The following is a 24,320-nucleotide window of genomic DNA, read 5'->3' on the forward strand; positions in this document are numbered from 1 at the left end:
TGACGATAGTTGAACGTGACAACGTCCGATTGTGCTTCTTTGTCGCTCGTTCCGAGCTCTCGCTTGCACTTCAAGCCTGGAACGCCTCAGAGCGAGGTAACGCCGCATGAGTCATGTTTTTTGACGTGACAACGTCTTATAATTCGATAGAGCCGGCTGCACGCACGAAAAAACATGACTCATGCGGCGTTACCTCGCTCTGAGGCGTTCCATGTAAGGCTTGAAGTGCAAGCGAGAGCGCGGAACGAGCGACAAAGAAGCACAATCGGACGTTGTCACGTTCAACTATCGTCAGTAAACCGACTTAACAGACAACCAATTTGTTTTTAGTTAGATTTAGTAAAAAAAGAGCGTGTGTACCGAACACACGTGTCAGAAGTGAAACTTCTTTGGTAATATGCAAAGATATTTACATTTTTTAAAGAATAGAAAAAATTCGATCACGAGGCGGGAATCGAACCCGCTTCTTCCGCCTTCTTTCAATTTTGTAATTTTAGCAAACAAAATCTCAAATTCAAGATACAAAAACACCAAAATCGTCGCTTCACTCCATGACGTGGCGGTATTGCCATGATGCGACCTTGAAATTTTACTCTCAACTCGCCTAAAGAAGTTTCACGTCAATATATTTAGTGTAGAATTTAGTTGACTAGTTACAACACATAAAATGTAATTTTGAATATTAATTTGTAAAAATTTTGCACAGCCCTGACGTCATAATTTACAAGCTACATAAATAAAATGTCGTTACTTTTTTCAAAGTTCAAAGGCGTTTCCTTACTGTAGGAAATAATATTGTAATACTGTGCCAATAGTCCCAAAATTTCTTCCAATTTTTTTTTGGTGGGTAGTTACCAAAAAGAACGATTTTCTTTATTAATTTTTTATCTACTCACATATACTATCAATCTGGAAGTCGAACGTGATACGCTGCGGCAGTTTGCCTCGCCGTCGTTCATCGCCGCGCCGAGAATCGAACGCGGGCAATACCGGGATAATATCTACCACGTTCTCGTGACATACTAGTACCTGGAAGGGCAAAAATATCATTTTGAAAAGAGGCAATTAAATTAAAGGCAGTTAAAATAAAGGCAAAAACAAATCACTCACGAACTTTTTATTTATGTATTGTGAAATACGTATAGAAATCAAGACAGTTGAACCAAAATTGTGTAAGTATATGTATTGTTAGACGTAACTTTTGATTTAATATTTTTGTGGATGAATAGTTGTCAATGTAGTTGTCATTATTGCTGTTGAATACTATAAAAAGCCGCGTTCCTTTGTCTCGTGGCGCATTCGTACGCCTGGGGGGGGGGGGGCTTGTTTATACGACGTTCGACCCAACTACCCTCACTTTGCTAATAGTCGTTGACTAGCTGCGATTTGTTATAAACTACCTACATCAATTAGGTAGCTGTGTAGAATCGCAGTACATTCTTATTATACCCATTCAAACTAATATTTAACCCGGCCTCGCGTGTAATTTCTTATAGTATATAATATATATTTATGATAAATTGCAGCCTGTTTAAGACCATCTGGAAATATGAAAAACAAAATAAAACTATCATTAAAATCGGTTCATCTGAGTTAAACTAATACAATATCAAACATCAACAAAGTTTTTATTTTTAATCACTATTCTCTATAAAAACATGAAAAACATAAAAAAATCCACTTATTATACGGTAAAAAACAATAAAAATCAACAAACCGCATCCTTATTCAGCTGATGCACTGCCCGTAAAGTGTGGAGCCTCTCGGGCCTCGGGACCACCGTGTTGGAGCCCCCGGGCCTTGCCTCTAGTTCATCAGAATGGAACCATGTTGCCCCTACACGTATTTATACAATAATTATAGATATACATATGTTAGTAACGTATTAAATCAAGAATATTAGGGTATATTCGTAGTACGCTACATTAGATCCGATTCGAAGGATCGCCAAATCCCCCATATAAGATATTTATATCAATAAAATTTGATATAGGAATAAAATACTAAGCTCCCAGGTCTCACCTCTACCATGTTGCTCCTTAACGTTTTTAAAACAGAATTATTTTAAATATGTAGATATTCATACAAATCCTGCTCGAAGGACCACTAAATGTAAGACAATTTGGTAGCTAGCTATATGTATACAGTTATATTGAAGCCCCCGGCCTCGCCTACAACTCGTCCGTGTGGAACCAAGTTGCCCCTACACGTTTTTTATAATATTATTTTCTATATACATGGTTGCAAATGTATTATATATTCGTAACAATATTATATATTCGTAAGTCGATACTTTCGATCCGGCTCGAAGGATCAAAAAATAAATGAGCTCCTAAGATAGTTATGTACATTTTAATGACACAGGTATAAAAATTAAGGCCCGAGCCTCGCGTCTAACTTGTCAGGGTGGAACTATATAGCCTCTTAATGTATTATAACAAAAATTTTAGATAAACATAGGTTACTTGTGTAGATCCGGCTCGAAGGACCACAAAATGAACAAGTCTTTAATTCAAACCAACTATTACCCGTGTCTTCGTCCGCGTGGTCGAAGGAATTTCTCATTTGAATTGAATGAACCAAGAAAACGCCCCGTTACGACGTGAAACAAGGACACTTACGCGTTTATTATATTAGCAGTTAAAATCCGGCTTGAAGGACCACTAAATGTTCATATATTTGATAGTCCTTCGAGTCGGATCCTATCAATACTAATATTACAAACGAAAATTATTTTGTCAAAACCTGTCGTACTTATAGCATTTTGTAAGTAAATTCTATCCTTACTTAGATAACTTACCAGAGTTTATATTAATCAAGTTGAGCCGCATGGGTTTCCTCGTGACTCCGACACAAAGTAAAGGATATTCCAATTCTGGTGTGATGATCAACTCGAACGCGAGTAACGGCGATGGTAGCACGCATTCTATGTTCTGTGGAATATTATTTATAATTATCTTCTTCTTATATATAAAAATGAATCGCAAAATGTGTTGGTAAGCGCATAACTCGAGAACGGCTGAACCGATTTCGATAATTCTTTTTTTATTATATTCCTTGAAGTACGAGGATGGTTCTTATGTAGAGAAAACGTAAACATGTACCACGGGCGAAGCCGGGGCGGACCGCTAGTAAATAATAAATAAATATTCAGGACAATTTTCACACACGGCACGATCTGATCCCATACTAAGCTTTATCTTGTGTTATGGTAACCAGATGGCTGATAAACATACGTATACATATATAATTTTAAATAAATACTTGCATAGATAATTTACACCCAGACACAGAGCAAACATCTATGTTCATCGCACAAATATTTGCCCCGGGTGGGAATCGAACCCACGACTTCTAGCTTGGAAGGCAGGGCCACTATCAACCAAGCCAACCGGTCAGTCAATTATGTATTATAAGTAAAGAATTAAGTACATTATTTATCACTACATAGGCTTCCCGTTGTCTCTTTGAATGTTTAAATCTTAAACAATATGAGCGCACTTTTGCAGACTGTACTTTATTTCAAGCAAAGGGGAATCCCCAGTTTCCATAAAAAAGAATGCGTGAGTAGTACAAATGTAAAAGTAGCATTTTAACTTAATTTAATCCATACTTAAATTAAATTAATACTTAAATTTTGAAACTTTTTTTTATAAAATATAGATTATAACCAAGTAAAATAAGTAAATTAAACGCAATCATACTTGGTGTATTGCATTGTTTTTTGCATTCAAATGCAAAATAGAAAAAAATCGATCACGAGGTTGGATTTTTTAAAAAAGTGTTTGTCCTCATAATTTTCGACTATGTGAACCGATTTCAACCATTCTTTTTTTATTCGCAACCTAATTCAAACCATTTTTCATTAATTTATCTATCCCTTTACCTTGAGCAGCATAAACTTCCTTAGCGGATCGTACCACTGCATGAGAAAGAGTCCTGCGGGAGTTGCCCCACAAAGGTACTTGTACCCATTGTACGGATTGCGTACTACCGCACACGATGTGCAACCTGAAGGGGGATAAATGCGTAAATATAGGGCAAGTATTAAAAATGGCAAATGTTGAAATAAAATAAAGGAGGACGCGTCAAATTGGGCCTGAAACTTGGGTTAAGACCAATACACACGAAATAAAACTTGATGAGACTGTACAAAAACCCGGTTGATTATTTTTTTATATATATTTTTCCCGTGATGTATGATCTATTATAAAAACAATATCTCATGTGTATTGGTCCAACTCAAGTATTCAGGCCCAACTTCCATAGTAAAATGCCCATTCTCCTTTTATTGCATAGTTTGTGCGTGTATATGTGTATATGTGTGTATGTAAGTCTATTTTATTTCATAGTTTATGTATGAGTGTGTGTGCATGTAAGTCTGTTTTATTTCGTTGTTTGTGCGTGTGTGTGTGTATATGTGTGCATGTAAGTCTATTTTATTTCGTAGTTTATGTTTGTGTGTGTGCATGTAAGTCTATTTTATTTCGTAGTTTATGCATGTGTGCGTGTGTGTATACTTACCTCGCGTATCCGGCAACCGAGCAGACGGTGCAAAACGTCGGGGCAACAAGCGCGGCGGTAACACTCTTAGTGACCGCCCCCCTCCCGCCCGACCGCTACCCGCTAGAGATAGTAACTCGTGACGGTATAGCGATGGGGTTTTACCTGAAATATCGATAGGAAAAAAATGTCAGAAGTCGACATTGCTATTGTCAAAACTAAACAAAATTAGTCACTACGTTTAAATTTCTGAGGTAACAAATCCCAAAAAATACAGTCAAATGGATAACCTCCTCCTTTTTTAAAGTCAGTTGAAACTTTACAATAGTACCAATAGGTAAAAGCCGATAATTTTTTGAAATTATGGTTAAAAAAATAATTACTTTGGCATAGAAAACAAAAAAAAATCTACAACAACCAACAACTATTGGTCAAGAAGTCCATGTACAGATTTTAGTAGAGCATTTACTAAACCTTGAAAATGTATTTTGAAAGATATCCTTAAAATGTATCGACGGATCACTACATCGTTTGTACGCGACGTATTTACAAAATCATGTGAAAAGTTATTAAAATTCGCGAGTATATTAACAAAAAAATTTAATTCTCACAGGAGTTCCCCAAGGATCTCATTTGGGGCCGTTGTTTTTAATTTTATTTGTAAATAATCTATCTTACAAATTTTGAATGGTATTTTAAAATGAATAGAGACGAATTTTTACTATAGTAGTAGATTCAATGAGTGTAGGATACGGTAATATTACAAAATGAATTGCAACATGTCGATAAGTGATAATCGAAAAATGGAAACATATTGAATCAATCTAAATGTATTTGCATAAAGTTGAACAAAAATCAACTCGAGGCAGTATTGGGAAGGTCTATACAACCCACAACCTTGAGTTGGGTAGTTGTTATAGTGAATAGGTTATTTATTTTTAAAGACATTTTAATCATATAGTCATTTATAACTCACCGGATAAAGACATCAGAACATCTTTTATAACGTGCATCCATATAGTTCGTCGTGGACAAAGCTGGTCCATCGCAGTTTCGTGCAACTCGTTTAGATTCAGTGTGTATATACCTTCTTCGGCACCTGTTGGGATGAGTATTTGATGTTAGTCGATGTAATATTATGTACTAGGTTTCCGCCCGCGACTTCGCCCGCGCAGTCAAAGAAAAACCCGCATAAACTCCCGTTCCCGTAGGATTTCCGGGATTGCGTCATTTTCCGGGATAAAAAGTAGCCTATGTCCTTTCTCGGGTATCAAAATATCTCCATACCAAATTTCATGAAAATTGGTTCGAGTAACAGACAGACAGACAGAGTTACTTTCGCATTTATAATATTAGTATGGATGTAGTCAATGTTATGGGCAAAATAGACTAGATAGTTCAATGTGAAAAGAGAACATATAAATGTACCTATGGAAAGAAAAAATCAACCAAACTTTAAATATAAAATTACATAATTCTGGATGCATGTATGATAATTAAATTTAGCATAGCAGAAGGAGACTTACCAATAAGAATATGCTGATCCCTTGTATCCGGGTGAATCCAGGACGCCGTACAATTTATTCTTAAAGGACAACCATTGAACACCTGGGGAGAATATAAAACATACAGACCGAAAGAACAAGAATTTCCAAGTGAATTTTTCTTCAATTCACCTTTTTGAAATGATAATCGAATTAATTAAACTTGGAATATCATTATTGCTATTGGTGTAATTTTTATTATATTATATATAAGTGATATAAAAGTTGATGGAAATTATTTAAGCTGAGTGAATACGTAATTTTTTGATTTGGTGAGAATAGAGCATACATATATTCTTAGCGAAAAAAGTTAAAGTTTAAGTATAGTTAGGGCCGATTTTTCAATGCTTGGATAAAACTTATCCGTCCAATAAAGTATTACACGATAATATTAAAATGTCACGTAAACTGTCAAATACGGACAATTAGAATACGTTTTTAAAATGGTAGTTTTATACATTATTCGACGAATAAGTTTTATCCAAGCATTGAAAAATCGGCCCAGTCTTTTTTAATAAATAAATGTTTGAGATTACGAAAAATTCTATAAAGTTGGTAATAAATTGTCTCCATACCTTAGAGAAACAAGCCCCCATGTGAACTTTAGGCGTTGGCGGTAGACCGTTAGGCGCCGGTCGGACGGGGCTCCTGGCCCGTCTGCCCCTCGCCCTACGGGGCGGGACGGGGGGCGTTGTTGTGCCTATAATAGATAAATAATTTGGAAAATCCAAAAGTGCACGCCTCATAATTTTTTTTTAATTATTATTTTTGTTTATTTAATAACAATTAAACCACATCGAATCAGACCCTGAAAAATGAAAGGGTTCTATTCCTGAGCATACTCAAGCGTAAGAGAAAAAAAGACTCGATTAGTAAAGTATTTCGGTCGCTATCGTGTTAACAAGAAAAAGGATCCGCACATACAAGACAGAACTTTTTTAAACTGTTTTTTAACTAGTTTAAATAACAAAAATGACATCAAAAATATCATGAACGTTAAAAATAGTGTTTTTTCTTAATATGTGTGTGTATGTATTATCTTACAAGTGCAATGTATGATACATAAAGACATTTTAAGTTTGAAAAATCAGATGTTTTGCGCGAAGTGACAGTAGTACCCACCTCAACGCTTCGCTTATGAGGCGTGCAATAATACATAAATACATAAACCTATATTATTGTAGCATAACAGGTAATTTTGAAATGGTATAGAAGTGACATAATGGGCCACTCCTCGCGATTAATTTTACAAATTGTACAAAGAAATATATCCTTTCAGTTCTTTTTTGTCTTTCAGACCATCTAATTTCATAGTAAGCAAAGTTTGTAGCCTTGATGAAAGTAAAATTCAAAGTCCAGTTTAGAAGTAAGAGTCCAGAGTAAGAAGAAAAAAATATACTATGCTAGTAGAATTATCTATAACTTAATTATAATTACAAATATATAAAAATGAATCGCAAAATGTGTTGGTAAGCGCATAACTCGAGAACGGCTGAACCGATTTCGATAATTCTTTTTTTATTATATTCCTTGAAGTACGAGGATGGTTCTTATGTAGAGAAAACGTAAACATGTACCACGGGCGAAGCCGGGGCGGACCGCTTGTTACAAATAAAACAATTTGGTATTTATTTGTTTGTTTGGATGTTCGCGCTTACATCAGGAACTACGGGTCAGATTAGAAAAAATATTTCAATGTTAGATAGCCTATTTATCGAGGAGGGCTATAGGCGCATCATTGTAGTAGTAGCAGCTAGTAAATATAATAAAGCTGAACAGTTTATTTATTTGTTTGCTTGATCGCCTTAATATCAGAAACTACGGTTCCGATTTGATAAATTAAAGATTCTGATTTGAGAAAAAGGCTTTTTATCATCACGCTAAGACCAATAGGAGTGGAACCATGCGGTTCAAACCACGGGGAGCAACTAATTACAAATGATTCGTTAAGAACGCGATTATTAAACACAAACATATTTAATATTTACCACATAAAAATAAACACGATGGTAACATAAACACTAAACAGTCCTCTTCGCCATTTAAAACTTAAATAACCATTTGACGTATTGGAAAATAAAATTTACGGTGATCACGATTATTTCTATTATTAAATATCATTGAATTAGAAAAACAATGTAACGGTGATCAGATTATTATTTATATGCCTTTCAAATGAATGCTATATAAATAGGCTTTAGTAGAATAAAAGACTACATAATATACATAAGAGTCAAAGAAATTTCAGCAGAAAATTTTGTGAAAAATGAAATTCTTAGTTATTTTACTGTTCGCTTTCACAGCGTTGTTGGCAGTTGCTAACGCTAAAAGTAAGATATATTTTATATTACTAGCTTTCCCCCGCGGCTTCGTCCGCTCTGTAGAAAATTTAACAAATTCTATACTAAAACCCTTCTCAAGAATCAGTCTATCAATTAATAACTCAGGCCCCGGAACCACAGACACAATAGAAAATCTATTGTGTCGTGGACCGATCGGGCCGCTTGGGGCTGAATGGGTTAAAAAAAATTGGTTGTCTGTAAAGTCGGTTTACTAACGATAGTTGAACGTGACAACGTCCGATTGTGCTTCTTTGTCGCTCGTTCCGCGCTCTCACTTGCACTTCAAGCCTTACATGGAACGCCTCAGAGCGAGGTAACGCCGCATGAGTCATGTTTTTTCGTGCGTGCAGCCGGCTTTATCGAATTATAAGACGTTGTCACGTCAAAAAACCTCATCAAACTCCGTTTACCAGTTTTAGACTGCTACGAATGTAAAAATTTATTAATTGAAGCCTTTTTTTGTTTCTCAATTCCACTGTTTTTTTTGAACTTGTTACTCAGAACTTTTGTTGGGTGATTTGAACATTTTTTTTAAGTCGTTGCTTGACTTAAGACCACCCTTTTCAATTTTTAGTTTCCCCAAAATATATAATTTGTACAATTTTCAAACTTTCGCCATAAAGATTTATTTATTAAAAAAAAATGTTGTGACAAGTTGAAGTACCATATTCCATTAAAATTTGGTTTAATTCTGCCAAGTTTTAGGTGATTTTTAATATCTTTACTTTTAAAGAATTTTATATATTTTGCAGTTAAATACCCCTACTGCGGCTCCGACCTCGAATGCGACATAAAGTGCAAGTCCGTGTGCAGGCCGGATAAAATCAAGGGCACGTGCAGCATTGTTGATGCCTTCAACACGAGCATATGTACATGCGGCGTATACTACATACCAGATATATAATATGTACAATACATGTTGAATAAATATAACCATATACATATATGAAAATGAGACGTTTGTTATATTCATTTAGGGCCGATTTTTCAATGCTTGGTTAAAATCCGTCCAATAAAGTATTACACGATAATATTAAAATGTCAATTGTCACGTAAACTGTCAGAATACGTTTTAAAATGGTAGTTTTATACATTATTCGACGAATAAGTTTTAACCAAGGTTTGAAAAATCAGCCCTTAATAAATTACACCTATTTATACTAATATTATAAAGCTGACGAGTTTGTTTGTTTGAACGCACTAATCTCAGCAACTAATAGTCCGATATGAAACATTCTTTCGATGTTAGATAGCCCATTTATCGAGGTAGGCCATAGGCTATATATCATCACGCTAAGACCAACAGGAGCGGAGCAATGCGATGAAACCGCGGGACACAGCTAGTAAATTATATGGGGAATGAACTGGTATTTTTATACAGGATACCTACTCGGTACCTTAGCAAAGATGCCAGTCTCGAACCGTTCATTGGTATATCATTACAGTCGATATGAATAAACGAATTTGAATTAATTGAACGTATCACTAAACAAAGACGCTTTCGCTGTCTATACGTCCCTACCTATTTTTAAATCTTCAAAACTAGGCAACAGATTTTGATGCTTCTGAAGTGAAACTTCTTTAGGCGCGTTGAGAGTAAAATTTCAAGGTTGCATGATAAGCAATACTGACTTATCAAGGAGTACGGTGATGATTTTGGTATCTTAGCATCTTGCCCAAGAAGTTTCACGTGCGTGGCACACACGCTCTTTTTTTAATAGAAAATTGTAAAGTTTTAGACAGCGCGGGCGGAAAGGTAGTAGATGATAAGTACAAATGAGGTACAAGGTCTATACACTTATAACTTGAAGAACTAATTCTAGTTAAGGTTTATTAAGCTATTGCATAGCTTCTTTCGCGGGCTTTGAGCGCAGCGACCGAATGTAAAAATTCCGTAATGAAAAAACCTAACGCCCCCCACTCCAACCGGCACAGCGATGCGATGTTATGCAATAAGCTTTACCGCGGCAGTCCTCGAGTGCCACACGTTTTTTTTCCAGGTTTTGTCTCCGCTTGTATTATAATATAATAAGTCTTAAAAATTTGAAACTTTACAAAAAAAAAATTCACATTCAGGCGCAGCCAGGGCGAGCAACGAGATTTACGCTTGATAATAACAGCTAAACTTTTTCTCATACAAAAAAAAAAGGGTTGCACTCTGGGAGTGCCCGCAGAAGTGAAAACTTGATTATTAACGTTGAGCATGTTTGATATCCATCCGTCTTACGCTTTTTCGATCAGGCCACGCGTGTCCTGACGCGAGTTTAAGATTTTATACCCATTACAGAAAAAGTGCTCAACGCCGCTAAAGAAGTTTTCACTTCAAAAAAAAACACTAAAATGTGGTGACTATCAGGGGTAGTTTAGATAAATATGTCAATTATATCCTTAGGAATGGTTGACATCAATCTTCTTAAACTTAATTAAAATACTATAAATATAGAATAACAAAAACATCATCATCATCATGTAAAGAGAAACAATGGTTTAGGCCATAATCCACCACTCTGGCCAAGTGCAGCATGAAATTTGACACAGAGTTTTTGAATAGGGTGGTTATAGATTTAGTTTTTAGTAATTAAAATTTGTTAAGTTTTAGACAAAGCGGGCGAAGTCGCGCGCGGAATGCTTTATTGCACACACAAAAAAAAAATAGAGATTTATACCATAACATATATCCTTTGCTATGTGTAAGATAGACAATGAAACAAACACTTTTTTACATTTATGTAATAACTAGGTGTCCGCCCTTGGATTTCCGGGATTGCGTCATTTTCCCGGAATAAAAAGTAATGTCCTTTCTCGGGTATCAAAAAATCTCCATAACAAATTTTATGAAAATTGGTTCAGTAGTTTAGGCGTGATTGAGTAACAGACAGACAGACAGAGTTACTTTCGCATTTATAATATTAGTATGGATGAAAAACAGAGCGTGTGTGCCCAGCACACGTGTCGGAAGTTAAACTTCTTTGGCAAGATTCTAAGATACCAAAAACGTCGCCGTACTGGATGACGTGACGGTACCATGAGACGACCTTTCAAGTCTCATTAGATTATTATCTACGATATTAGGTTATCAACTATTATACCTATATTACAACTAGTTGCATAGCTCGCCGTTTTACCCGCATTGCTCCGCTCCTCTTGGCCTTAGCGTGATGATATAATATATTATATAGCCTACCTAGCCTTTTTCGATAAATGGGCATCTAACACCGAAATAATTTTTCAAGTCGGAAAAGTGGTTCCTGAGATAAATGAGTCAAACAAACTCTTCAGCTTTCTAATATTATGAATTAGGTAATTAATTTATTAGTGAATAGTCTAGATGATAGCATTTTTTATATCATATACCTAAATGTAAACCTTTGTACTATTTTAATTAAATTCTATTTATGGCCGATTTTTCAATGCTTGGATAAAACTTATCCGTCCAATAAAGTATTACACGATAATATTAGTATGTCACGTAAACTGTCAAATACGGGCAATTAGAATACGTTTTTAAACTGGTAGTTTTCTACATTATTCGACGAATAAGTTTTATCCAAGCATTGAAAAATCGGCCCTTAATCTACGCTCGCAAAAATAACAGAAAACTCTCAATTCTCAACTATTTAATATTTTTTTCTATATTTGTTTACGTATTGATATATACAAATTTAGATTATTTTAGACAGGTGTATCGAATCGACATATCGATCGAATGAAGAGCGTTAAATATTTTTATTTTTCTTGCGCATTATAAATCTTTATGGTCGTAAATTTCAAAGACAGCCGTGTGATTATAAATTAATAAAATGCTATATATAGTAATAGGATGTTAATATATTCAGCACAGAAGAATCTGAAAGACTCAAAATGAAGCAACAAATAATTATTTTCCTCTTCGCTACAATGTTACTGGCCGTGTATTGTGACCCAGGTTTTTAATTTTATTATTTTATTAATTAGTATTAATATTTTTTATATTAGGGTATACAAGTTTTTATTTATTACACTTTACTTTGCTAGTATACATATTTCTATTATTACTTAAAACTAAAACTTATAGCTAGACTAGCACAGAGGGCGGATTTATCACTAAAGAGTGATCTCTTCCAGGCAAGTTTTTATCTTAAAGTGGGGTATTTTTCTTATTGAACTGACTTATTAAATTGTACCACATTTAACCATACGGGAGACCATCAGCTATCAAATAAAAAAAGAAACATCAAAATCGGTTCACACAGTGAAAAGTTCTGAATTAAGCGTAGCAGGTTCTCAATTCAATTGTATTTTTGCCGACTTGTATTTGTTTTAGTTCTGGCAATTTGAAAGTAGTCTAGTTTTCTAGTTAATAATAACTAGCTGTGCTCCGCAGTTTCACCCGCATTGCTCCGCTCCTGTTGGTCTTAGCGTGATGATATATAGCCTATAGCCTTCCTCGATAAATGGCCTATCTAACACCGAAAAAATTTTTCAAATGGGACCAGTTCTTGAGATTAGCGCGATCAAACAAACAAACAAACTCTTCAGCTTTATAATATTAGTATAAATTTTATTAAATTCTGAGAAAAAGTATGAGCCGTCACCAAACGCCTGGCAGATGTGAAACAGCATACACACTAGTGCAAATAAACGACGCATGCCGTCGCTACGCCTAAAATCGGTTTTACGTGAGGCAAAACTGCCTAAAAAATTGGTTGTCTGTAAAGTCGGTTTACTGACGATAGTTGAACGTGACAACGTCCGATTGTGCTTCTTTGTCGCTCGTGCCGCGCTCTCGCTTGCACTTCAAGCCTTACACGGAACGCCTCAGAGCGAGGTAACGCCGCATGAGTCATGTTTTTTCGTGCGTGCAGCTGGTTCTATCGAATTATAAGACGTTGTCACGTCAAAATGTCCTATAATCCGTCAGTCCTCGGATCACAGACACAATAGAAAATCTATTGTGTCTCGGCCCGATCGGGCCGCTCGGTGGTCAATGGGTTAAAGTGGTCAATGGGTTAAAATGGTCAATTCTCTCTTTACAGCAGATGTGTCAAACTATTACCCCCCCTGTATAACCGACGCCGAGTGCGATTGGAAGTGCAAAGAGGTCTGCGACCCTTCCAGGATCAAGGGCCATTGCCAGCAGAGCACTTATTGGAATCAGAAATATTGTGTTTGCGAAATAACCGTAAACATATAGAGATTGTGTTTACGCAATTATAAGGAAAAAGGTGTAGACAGGTTACCAACACAACATCCGATCTTCAAAACGCACACTAACGCACACACGATTAGACGTCAAAGTGAGATGGCATAATTCAACTATCGCGAGCGAAAGAGACAGCAGAAGTAAATTGTGGCTAATTGGCCTCCTATCTGCACTTTTTATTTATAATATCATTGAGCACAGCATGAAATGTTAAAACAATAAAAATTTAATATGATGTACCTACGATTCGTTTTTATTTAAGACCACCTGCCCCGTAAAAGACAGGTTATCTATATTTTATTTTATTTATTTATACTCTTTATTGTGCTGCCAAAATACATAAAATACAAACAAAACTTATTCTAAAAGAAAAACAGCACAGAAGGCGGCCTTATCACTTAAGAGTGATCTCTTCCAGGCAACCAACTGGTATAAGGATAAATAATAAACTAGAAATAGGAGGTAGGTAGGTAGAAAGTATACATATTTTTTATTGGAAAAATTATAAAATTTTGCACAATTTTAACACTTTCTGCCTTGTATTTCATTTAACTGACAGACAAGTTCGATATAACATACCCAGAAGTTGCGAAACCTAAATCATATATCAAAAAAACTACTGCACGGATTTGGATGAAATTTTACAGGAATATAGTTTAGGTATATATCAGAATAACAAATGAGATATAGAAATATAAAAATACTATAGAAATACTAGATTTTTTCGTTCGTCCAGGGATAAAACCGCGCGGTATAGCTAGTTATCTATAAAGAAAGTCGTGTTAGTTACTCCACTTATAACTCAAGAACGGCTGAACCGATTTAGCTGAAAATTGGCAGGGAGGTAGTTTAGAGCCAGGAGAAGGACATAGCTAAATATGTACCACGGGCGAAGCCGGGGCGGATCACTAGTATATAAGTAAAAAAAGAACTTACCCTCTCCCTCCACCTTCGCTTTATCCCTCTGACTATCCGAGAGGCTCCTCTGCCGTTGACTCTTAACTTGCTCGTCAGAAAGCTCCAATTTCGCAGCATCCTCATCCACCATCTTGAAAATCTCATCGACCGACGACGTTTTTCTCTTACTACCCTCCATATCGCATTGACAGAATTGATTCAAATCGATTCCTGCCGTCACTGAATCGGAATTGTGCCGGTTGTGTCGTTTCCGATGTTCGTATTTATCGTCCATGTCCAGACTCATATCGATTTTCCTGCACAGCTCTTCATCTGTCCCCCCGTTTTCTAGATGCCCCGAATCGGAAATCTGCAACCGATTCGCGATTTGCAACGCGCGGAAATTCGACACGGAAATCTTTTGTTTCTTGCACGATTCGCAGTATATTATACCCGAGTCTCGATTCTGATTCGAACAGTGTCTGTAATAGCTTAGTATATCTCCGTTTGAATTACACGCATCGCAGGAACACTTTGGTGCTACGGATCTTTGTAAGTCACTTAAAGTGTTGACATCTTTAGATTCTGGTTTGGGACAGAGCCCACATTCGCAATTCGCGTTTCTATTTTGAGGGGAATTAGCCACTGTATCAGATTCCTGTTGATCGACATACATAATGTCACTATCGCCCATTTTCCTACATAAGGGATCGTCTATAGAAACACTGGACGCCCCCATGGGAGTTTGGAAGCTGGTCAGACTCTGGTATACATTCGTCGTTGAATTATTTAAATAGTTCTGCTTTAATTGTATACATTGCGATAAATGGTGGTCGTGAATAGAAAGGCCAGTGTTGCCAGCTTGTTGTATCGCGGCCGTGTCCGCTGTGAGCGGGAGTGTTGCCCTGTGAATGGTAGAAGATGGTAGTTTATGGTAGTTCTTGGTATATTTTGGGAGAAAGGCTGGGGTTGATGCAGTGCTGTTAGCGTTTAAAGCCGGGGTAGTGTTAAACACTGTATCAGGCATTTTCATTAGTCAAATAACAAGTGGTGCAGGACACGAAGTGATAGTCGAAAGATATATGTTTTCTTTATATAAAGTCGGTTCAAATTTACGATATGGTTAATTTAACTACTAACTCTAATTACGTAAATTTTAATCAAAATTGTAAACAAATACATGCGTGATAAATGCACAGTTGCTACACATATAAACCATATACGACTAAATATTAAAAAAATCGCAAAGTAAAATAAATCTTAATAAAATCCGTTCGAAAAAAACCATTATGCAAAAAGCATCTATAAATATAACAAGATATTCCAATACATCTTTATTTCAATATGCATTGCTACAAACCCTATCATATAACGACAGATTTCTCCTATTACAATTTGTCAGCTATCGAATTATAAAAATCTCATCTTTCCCTGACCTGACTTTTACAATATATAATATGTTTATTCAATGAATCTTCTTTATTTATTATTTTTAACTGCCCTGACTCATTAAACTGACAATTTTTTTTAATGTAAAAAAACCAACTACCCTCAAACACGTATAAAACCAACAACCCATAAAATCTGTCGATATATGACCGCAAAACCACAACTAACCCACCAACATACATACATACAAAAAAATATATAAACATTAAAAAAAATCAGCGTGTCCATGCGTATCGTTTACCTGAGCATTAACTCTTCGTCAATATATTGCAAGAGGCTCCTAAAACAAGAGAAATAACTTACAAAACACTTGCCAAGCACAAAATGTTCTTTATCACGTTGTGTTAGAGTTCATTTTTGTTGCGTTTCGCGCTTGGATATATAACGTTATGTATCGTTGTATACAGTTCTTTAAAGTAATAATATAAAGTGTAAATGTATAATGTAATAAATGATGTATTAATTTTGGTATTGTTACTAACATAGATATAAGAATATTGTTACTAATAAGTGGACCAATGATGTTGAATAAATAAATTATTATAATTGACTGTACGTGAATTCAAATAATAATTTTTACAATTAAATTTACCAATTTATCAATGTTAATACTTAATAGTGATATCATGGGATGTGTTAAATAGACTTTGATTAACAGAAATTTATAACTATGAGTTACTGTTGTTTTCAAATTTCAAGTATAAGAAACAACCTTATGCAATTAAAACTTTTACATACAAGTAACAAAAGTTATAAAATAATAATAAACTCTATAGAATTACTATCAATGTTATAAATAGTATTAAATAAGTTCGATTATGTATTAATTTTGTGATTTCATACAAAATAAACCCTGTTGGCTTTTTGTTTATTCCAATTCAAATAAAAGCATTATATATATTGTAAATGTAGGCAAGTAATAAAGTGTTATGTTTTGTCACTCTTTCAAATCAAACATTATTGTAAAAGAAAAATTGTTATGTATTAAGTTAAAATTTGTAGTATATCGTTGCTTGTGTTTTGTTGATGTAAGTCAAACACATCGCATTTAAAAAAAGCCATACATACACAAATAAATGCATTATAATATATTAATTGTTGACTATCTTTTATAATTATTGAAGTGAAACTTCTTTAGGCGCGTTGAGAGTTAAATTTTCATGGTCGCGTCATGGCAATACCGTCACGTCATGGAGTAAGGCGGCGATTTTGATATCTTTGAATCTTGCAAAAGAAGTTTCACTTCTGAAACGCGTGCTTGGCACACACGCTCTTTTTCGTACATATTAATCGGTAAATTATAGATTTTTCAGAAATTCTAACAATGTCAACAATTAAATATCTAAGATTCGTATATACATGCAAAAAACACAATATTCGACATGTTAAATCTAATATCTGTGCTAATTTCACATTCACACATCCATACCATACGTATAAAGTATGTTTACAAGTGTTTCAAGTGATTTGTACGTTGTTATAAATAAGGAATACCAAAGGACCTATAACATACCCTTGTGACACCCCGAATATTATTTGATTGATTTTTCTATACATGCATATTTCTATTTTAATCCAATTCAAAAATATATGCTAGAATTCATAGTAAATTACTAGTAAACTATAGAAAATTACCTTTCAGCTTGTAAGTCTGTACTTTAACATACATAGTTGATTCTGTCACTATATCAAAAGCTTTATGTATGTTTAATATTTTCAAATACAGATAAAAACTCTTTTTGTGTATAGCATGACATTCTTTTCACATACTAACTTCCAAATAAGGTTTTAATGTAATTCGATTACATATTTACTCTTTCCTCACATAAAAATTATCAAAGTTCCACTATATAAAAAAAACAACGCTCTTCAAACACTTATAAACACAACGCCACACGGACAACTCAAACAGAAAAAAACCACCAATTCCAAATCCAAAAAAAGATCACAAAAACAAAAACCAACCAAAAATTTGGAACACCTCAAAAATTTGCCTAACGACAAACAAATAAACAATAATAAAAAAAAATACCTCAAACTCATTCTCAATATATCATCGCCGGTGACGACCCGACACCACTTGCTATGAAAAGAGTAAAATATAAATAATATACGTGTACAAGCGTTTCATTTGTAAAAAATGAGGGTACTTACTTCTCACTCGTCGATATTGTATCGGACAGTTCTTGCGTTAGTGGATTGTGTTTTGGACACGTCATTAACGAGGCTACGCTCCATTCTTCGCTTGTCTGTCTGTGGTATGCTGAAAACGTTATATTTAAAAGTGTTAGGGCTGATTTTTCAATCCATGGTTAAAACTTATTCATCGAATAATGTATTAAACTACCATTTCAAAAATGTATTCTAATTGTCCGTATATGACAGTTTACAGGTGACATTTTAAAATGTTCGTGTAATACTTTATTGGACGGATAAATTTTAACCAAGGATTGAAAAATCGGCCCTTAAACATACAAATAAATAAATCTTGAAGTATAATTTCAAAAACTCTGAAGATATTGTTGATTATTTTTGAATTTGAACTTCTTTAGGCGCGTTGAGAGTAAAATTTCAAGGTCGCGTCATGGCAATACCGTCACGTCATGGAGGAAGTCGACGATATTTATCTTAGAATATTTTCAAAGAAGTTTCAATTTTGACACGTGTTTTTTTTTTTTTTTTTTTTTTTTTTACATTAGGATAGGTAGACATTTGACCACAGTCCCACCTGATGGAAAGCGGTGACGCGGTCTATGGTGGTAAATCATGTCTACCTAGAAAATGCCTATTTATTCGCCTCTTGAAGGAACCCATATTGTACTTCTCTGGAAAGACAGACGCTGGCAGGGAGTTCCACTCCTTGGCGGTTCGCATTAAGAATGACGACGCAAAGCGAGAAGTGCGAGCAGTCGGCATTTCCACCAAGTAAGGATGGTAGCCTGCAGTGCGCCTGGATGTCCGTTGAAAAAAAGGGGAAGCAGGGATGATGCTGTGCAGTTCAGTGGCGCATTCGCCGAAGTGTAAGCGATAGAATACCGAAAGGCTGGCAACTCTTCGGCGATGAGTAAGACTCTGAAGGCGGTTTTCAGCTAAGTTATCGTCGCCTATAATTCTTTTGGCACGTCTTTCCATCGCTTCCAAAACATCAAGGTGGCATTTGGCAGTGCCTGCCCACAGGTGGCAGCAGTATTCCACACAAGATCTAACTTGCGCTTGGTAAAGATTTAGAAGCTGTTGTGATGTGAAATACTGCCGCACCTTAGATAGTATGCCAAGTTTTTTGGCTGCAAGTTGTGCTTTGGACACTATGAACCGCCCGAAGTTGAGATTTGGCGATAAAGAAACGCCTAGCATCTCCAAGTGGTTCTGGGCACACACGGTCTTTTTAAGCTATTGCATAGCTTCTATCGCGGGCCTTGAGCGCGGGGACCGAATCGAGAAATTCCGTAACGAAAAAACCTCACGCTCCCCACGGGGACGGGCGCGGAGGTGTGACTTGAAGGCATAGCATACAATAGCTTTACCGCGGCAGACTCCGAGTGACACACGTCTTTTTTTCATTACTAAACATATTTAGTGATTTCTGTCTTTGTGAATGAATAACTATGGTGTTTCTTGCCGGTTCTTCTCCATAGATACTGCTTTCCGAATCGGTGGTAAATGTTAAAAATATGATGATTCAAAAGTGCTTTTATAAGAAGTTTATTTGAATAAATAAATGTTTGAGTTTGTGAAATAATTTTTGAAATGAAACTTCTTTATCGGGGTTGGAAAAAAATTTATTGTAACATTTTTTTGTTACGCGTGACATTTTTCCGTTACGCCCCATCTTTTTCTTATCCCTACCACGCGTGATTCGACGTATTTCTGGAAAGTTGCATATAGTAAATTATTTTTTGAAAAATAAGCTCATAAAGAAGTTTCACTTCTTACGTGTGTACACTAGTACACGCACACATTTTTCTTTCTTTTTTTTCACTTTCTTACCATTCCGTTTAACAGTATCCCCGCTATTATTAAGATCTGCACTAAAATTGATCACTTTCGGCATGGAGGCAACACTTAGATCATCGTCCGCGTCTAGATCTATGATCGGCGAATCGTCGTACGCGCCGGAGCGACGATGGTCTTCGTGGAGACTGAAATATATAAAAATAATTTAAAATAAGTATGAATATTTGATTTTTTAAAGGTATTTATTGTTTGTGACAAATTTTAAATGAATATAATAACATCTATCAAAAGGCGGGATTTGAACCTGTGTGTTTTTGCCATACCGGGACTACGCCTAGTCGAATAGCCGTCTAGAATTTTTTATATACTTTAATAATAATTCACTTGTAAAGTATTTGAATGCTATAAAACTAAATATTATATTAAAGTCTTGTTAGATTTTGTAGTTTCAAGTGTGATATGGTTTCGTATACGCTGAAATGTAAATGTGGAAAGGTTACATGGTGTTATAGTGTGTTATAAAGAGAGTGGTCATTTCAAATTAGCAGTGTTTATGACAGTCACACTGTAGAGACTGCAAATGTGTGTGTTAACGCTTTATGGTTGGCACATTTGTGACTAGCGTAAAAAAAAATCGCGGTTTTCTGATGAAATACATCCGTAAACAGCACAAAATCTAACCATTTTCTACGAAAAACAATAATCACAAATCCAAAATAATAAATTACTTTAAGCCAATTTGATTAATGTTGTCAATCTTCGTTGCGTATCGTCCATGCAAATGTAACTGTTAGTGTAGGGTAGGTGTAAGTGTAGTGTATAGTGTAATGTAGGTGTAAGTGTAAGTGCAGGTATAGTGTAATGTAAGTGTAAGTGTAAGTATATATCACCTGGCGCGATGTCTCTGCGCGTCGGGCACGCGGCGACGGCCCGTGTGCTTTGATGCTATTCGTTGTGGCACGTTTGGCACCGTCTGACATACAAACATACATATTTAACAGTCATTTATCTATACTAATATTATAAAGCTGAAGAGAGCTCGGGAACTACTGGTCCGATTTGAAAAACTATTTCGGTGTTAGATAGCCCATTTATCGAGGAAGGCTATAGGCTATATATCATCACGCTAAGACCAACAGGAGCGGAGCAATGCGGGTGAAACCGCGGAGCGCAGTAAGTGATTTATAAAGGACAAAACCACCTTCCGGGCTGCGTATAAATTTTGCTTTTACTTTCTGTATTTTATGTTGGCAGCACAATAAATAGTCCATTGAAATGTTACATTTTTTAGGCCTAACCTTGCGTTTTTTAGAGGACGCAATTTTAAAAACCATATCAACCGCTATTTTCAAGATGGCGGCCGTGGGACAAGGGTGGCGACCCCACAAACTTGGTGATAGCTTCACACTGCCCCCCCCCCCCTACACATCAAAAAAATAAAATTGCAATCGCAACCCCAAATGTAACTTTTCAATGGACTAAAAGTAATCAATCATTTAATTTATGCATACGTGTAGTAAAGATTCAAACATACTAACGTACATATATTTATATGTAGTTCTCGTACGCACACGTAAGTTAGTAAATAGCCCTTTAAGACTGGGCGTGAGCCATATTTTATTTATTTTTAACACATCTCTCTCCTACTATTATGTTCATAGTAACATGCTATATTATGTATGGTTTTTTATAAATATTTTTTGCTATTATTAAAAGTGAAGTCCCGTGTCCCCAAGTGGGGTAAGGGGCAGATGCATTTTTTATACATCTGTTTCACTGATCGATTTTCTTTAGCGACAAGTAGGTGATCAGCCTTCTGTGTCCTACCAGACTGAGACATTTTTTTTTTCTTCGTCTCCACCGGGAATCGAACCCAGGACAGTTATATAAATAAAACATATAAACACAAGCACATACCCCGTCTTCGTCCAACTCTTGACTATTGCAGTGGCTCGGCGGGTTCGAATATTTCTGCAATAGTTCTATAGCAAGCCGCTTACTCATGTTGTCTTGTTGAAAGAATGCGTGCTGAAAAATATATTAAAAATATTTGTAGAAAGCAGTGTAGTGTTTTAAAGTTCAAATTCTATAATTATTGTCAGTTGTAATTCGATTGTTATCTTATGTTATTCTATTATTGTAATTTTTTGTATTTTTTACCCTAAAAATTATAATTTTTAATATCTTCAAAGTCCCCAAAAAAAACTCCTCTCATTATGTTTAAAACCTTAAATATTAACATTGTGGCAGAAAATACGATTTAATATAAACCTATAGTTACTTCAGCCTTTTCTTACAGTTTTTATAATACTTATATCAAATGATCCATATAACTTACAAACTCTAACTACCCTCAATTATTTATATTTACATATTGCTAAAAATATTTTAGATCTTTTCTTAGTGTTTCGCATAATTTATCAAACTACCCATATACCACATAGCCTACTATCTACCCTCATTTTTTTTTCAAATAAACACATACCTGCAACAATTTATCAGCCGTGGGTCGTTTTTTAGGGTTTTTAGTCAGTACGAGTTTAAGGAACGCGTGAAACAATTGCGACCATCGTTCCCTCTGTTTAAGTTGCGGGGGTTTGAATCCCGATTTGGACATCAGGAATAGCACACGCATCGAGTGTTTTATATTAAAAAACATCCGCATAAACAACAAATTTTTTTTTTCAAATACACACACTACAATTTCTATGTACCCTCAATATTTTTTATGCCTACCCTCATCTTTTTTAAACAATAATATTTTGTTGAAAATACATACCAGCAGTTAATTATACACCATCGACATTTTCTGACTTTCCTTACATAAATTATATTTATCTACCCTCAATTTTTTTTCAAATACATACCTGCAGTAACTTATCAGCGGTGGGTCGTTTTTTAGGGTTTTTAGTCAGTGCAAGTTTAAGGAACGCGTGAAACAGTTGCGACCATCGCTCCCTCTCTTTCAGTTGCGGGGGTTTGAATCCCGATTTGGACATAAGGAAGAGTACACGCATCGGGTGTAATTCGAACATGGGCGGTTGGAGTTCCGCTAATTCTGTGAATAATATTAATAATTATAATTTATTTAGAGAAAAACATTATCGTATATAGAATTATGAATTAGGTTCTCTGTTAATAATTGTCGCAAAATTATGTATCAAAGTAGTTGTTGATTTTATTACACAGAACAGGCATAACAACATATTCTAATTATTTTTCTTTAACTTGAAATTATTACAATTTTTTTGTAATATTAGTACATAAAATACATACCAATAGCAGTAATCCCGCAAGCCCATATATCACAGAGTTGGTTGTAACCCCCTTTCCTCTCGACCGCCGCTACCTGCAATTTAATATTGAAATATACAATACAATACAATACAATACAATAAAAAAATATTATTTAACACACACATACAGAAGAAAAGAAAAAGAGAATATATTAAGAGCTTTGTATAAAACTTTACAATGTATTGTAAAATAAACTTTTTGAAGGTAGATATCTAAAATAGAATAAAAATAATTTGGAAAATCCAAAAGTGCACGCCTCATAATTTTTTTTTAATAAATATTTATTAATTATTATTTTTGTTTATTTAATAACAATTAAACCACATCGAATCAGACCCTGAAAAATGAAAGGGTTCTATTCCTGAGCATACTCAAGCGTAAGAGAAAAAAAAAGACTCGATTAGTAAAGTATTTCGGTCGCTATCGTGTTAACAAGAAAAAGGATCCGCACATACAGACACACGGACGTCCAAGACAGAACTTTTTTAAACTGTTTTTTAACTAGTTTAAATAACAAAAATGACATCAAAAATATCATGAACGTTAAAAATAGTGTTTTTTCTTAATATGTGTGTGTATGTATTATCTTACAAGTGCAATGTATGATACATAAAGACATTTTAAGTTTGAAAAATCAGATGTTTTGCGCGAAGTGACAGTAGTACCCACCTCAACGCTTCGCTTATGAGGCGTGCAATACTAGATGACCAAAAATAGTGTCATCTAATCAGACATATATTGATGAAAAAAAAAATACTGTGCTATGGAAAATACCCATTCATAAAAAATATGAAATAACAGAAAAAAAAGTTATTTTGTGTCACTTTATTTTTGGGCTTGAAATTATCTGTTGTCATCCCTCATAATTGTACAAATTTTTCAATCGTACATATCAATGTCATACAGACCAGCTATTTCCGCGCATAAACATTCCCCTCTACGACTTAAACTTTTCACATCTCTCAAATGGCTGCATCAATTTTGATGCAACTCACCTCAGGCGCCATCCAATACGGCGTGCCAATGAAGGATTTCCGTTTATTTATTGTTGCAGTTATTTGCGCAGACACACCGAAATCTGCCAATTTCACGTCACCACACTCCGTCAGTAAAATGTTCGCACCTTTTATATCCCTGTGAATAATTAATTCA

General features: G+C 35.1%; 1 protein-coding gene and 1 long non-coding RNA gene across 6 annotated transcripts in view; one reads left to right on the forward strand and one right to left on the reverse strand.

Moving 5' to 3' along the window:
• Positions 1-24,320, reverse strand: part of hppy (MAP4K3-like protein hppy) — a 47,981-nt gene that overhangs the window by 2,961 nt on the left and 20,700 nt on the right. The window contains exons 4-21 of one of the 5 annotated variants that reach the window (XM_089711866.1): positions 24,164-24,302; positions 23,148-23,220; positions 22,739-22,929; positions 21,789-21,899; positions 20,762-20,844; positions 19,905-20,056; positions 18,072-18,180; positions 17,950-18,000; positions 16,159-16,197; positions 14,508-15,373; positions 6,623-6,747; positions 6,030-6,111; positions 5,480-5,602; positions 4,525-4,668; positions 3,887-4,011; positions 2,801-2,933; positions 1,718-1,836; positions 897-1,029 (exon numbers count right to left, since the gene is read on the reverse strand). In XM_089711866.1, coding sequence (XP_089567992.1) covers positions 897-1,029; positions 1,718-1,836; positions 2,801-2,933; positions 3,887-4,011; positions 4,525-4,668; positions 5,480-5,602; positions 6,030-6,111; positions 6,623-6,747; positions 14,508-15,373; positions 16,159-16,197; positions 17,950-18,000; positions 18,072-18,180; positions 19,905-20,056; positions 20,762-20,844; positions 21,789-21,899; positions 22,739-22,929; positions 23,148-23,220; positions 24,164-24,302 — 2,798 coding nt within the window. The other 4 variants (XM_089711868.1, XM_089711867.1, XM_089711869.1 and 1 more) reach the window with 4 other exon arrangements.
• On the forward strand, positions 8,298-9,387 carry LOC149476658 (uncharacterized). The gene is made up of 2 exons (XR_016317832.1): positions 8,298-8,377; positions 9,142-9,387. It is a non-coding gene; the product is annotated as an uncharacterized LOC149476658 (long non-coding RNA).

Source organism: Colias philodice, chromosome 27, assembly GCF_061535455.1.
Source record: "Colias philodice isolate Cphi_HAF_F1 chromosome 27, ilColPhil1 Martin Lab GWU primary, whole genome shotgun sequence".
Taxonomy (NCBI): domain Eukaryota; kingdom Metazoa; phylum Arthropoda; class Insecta; order Lepidoptera; family Pieridae; genus Colias; species Colias philodice.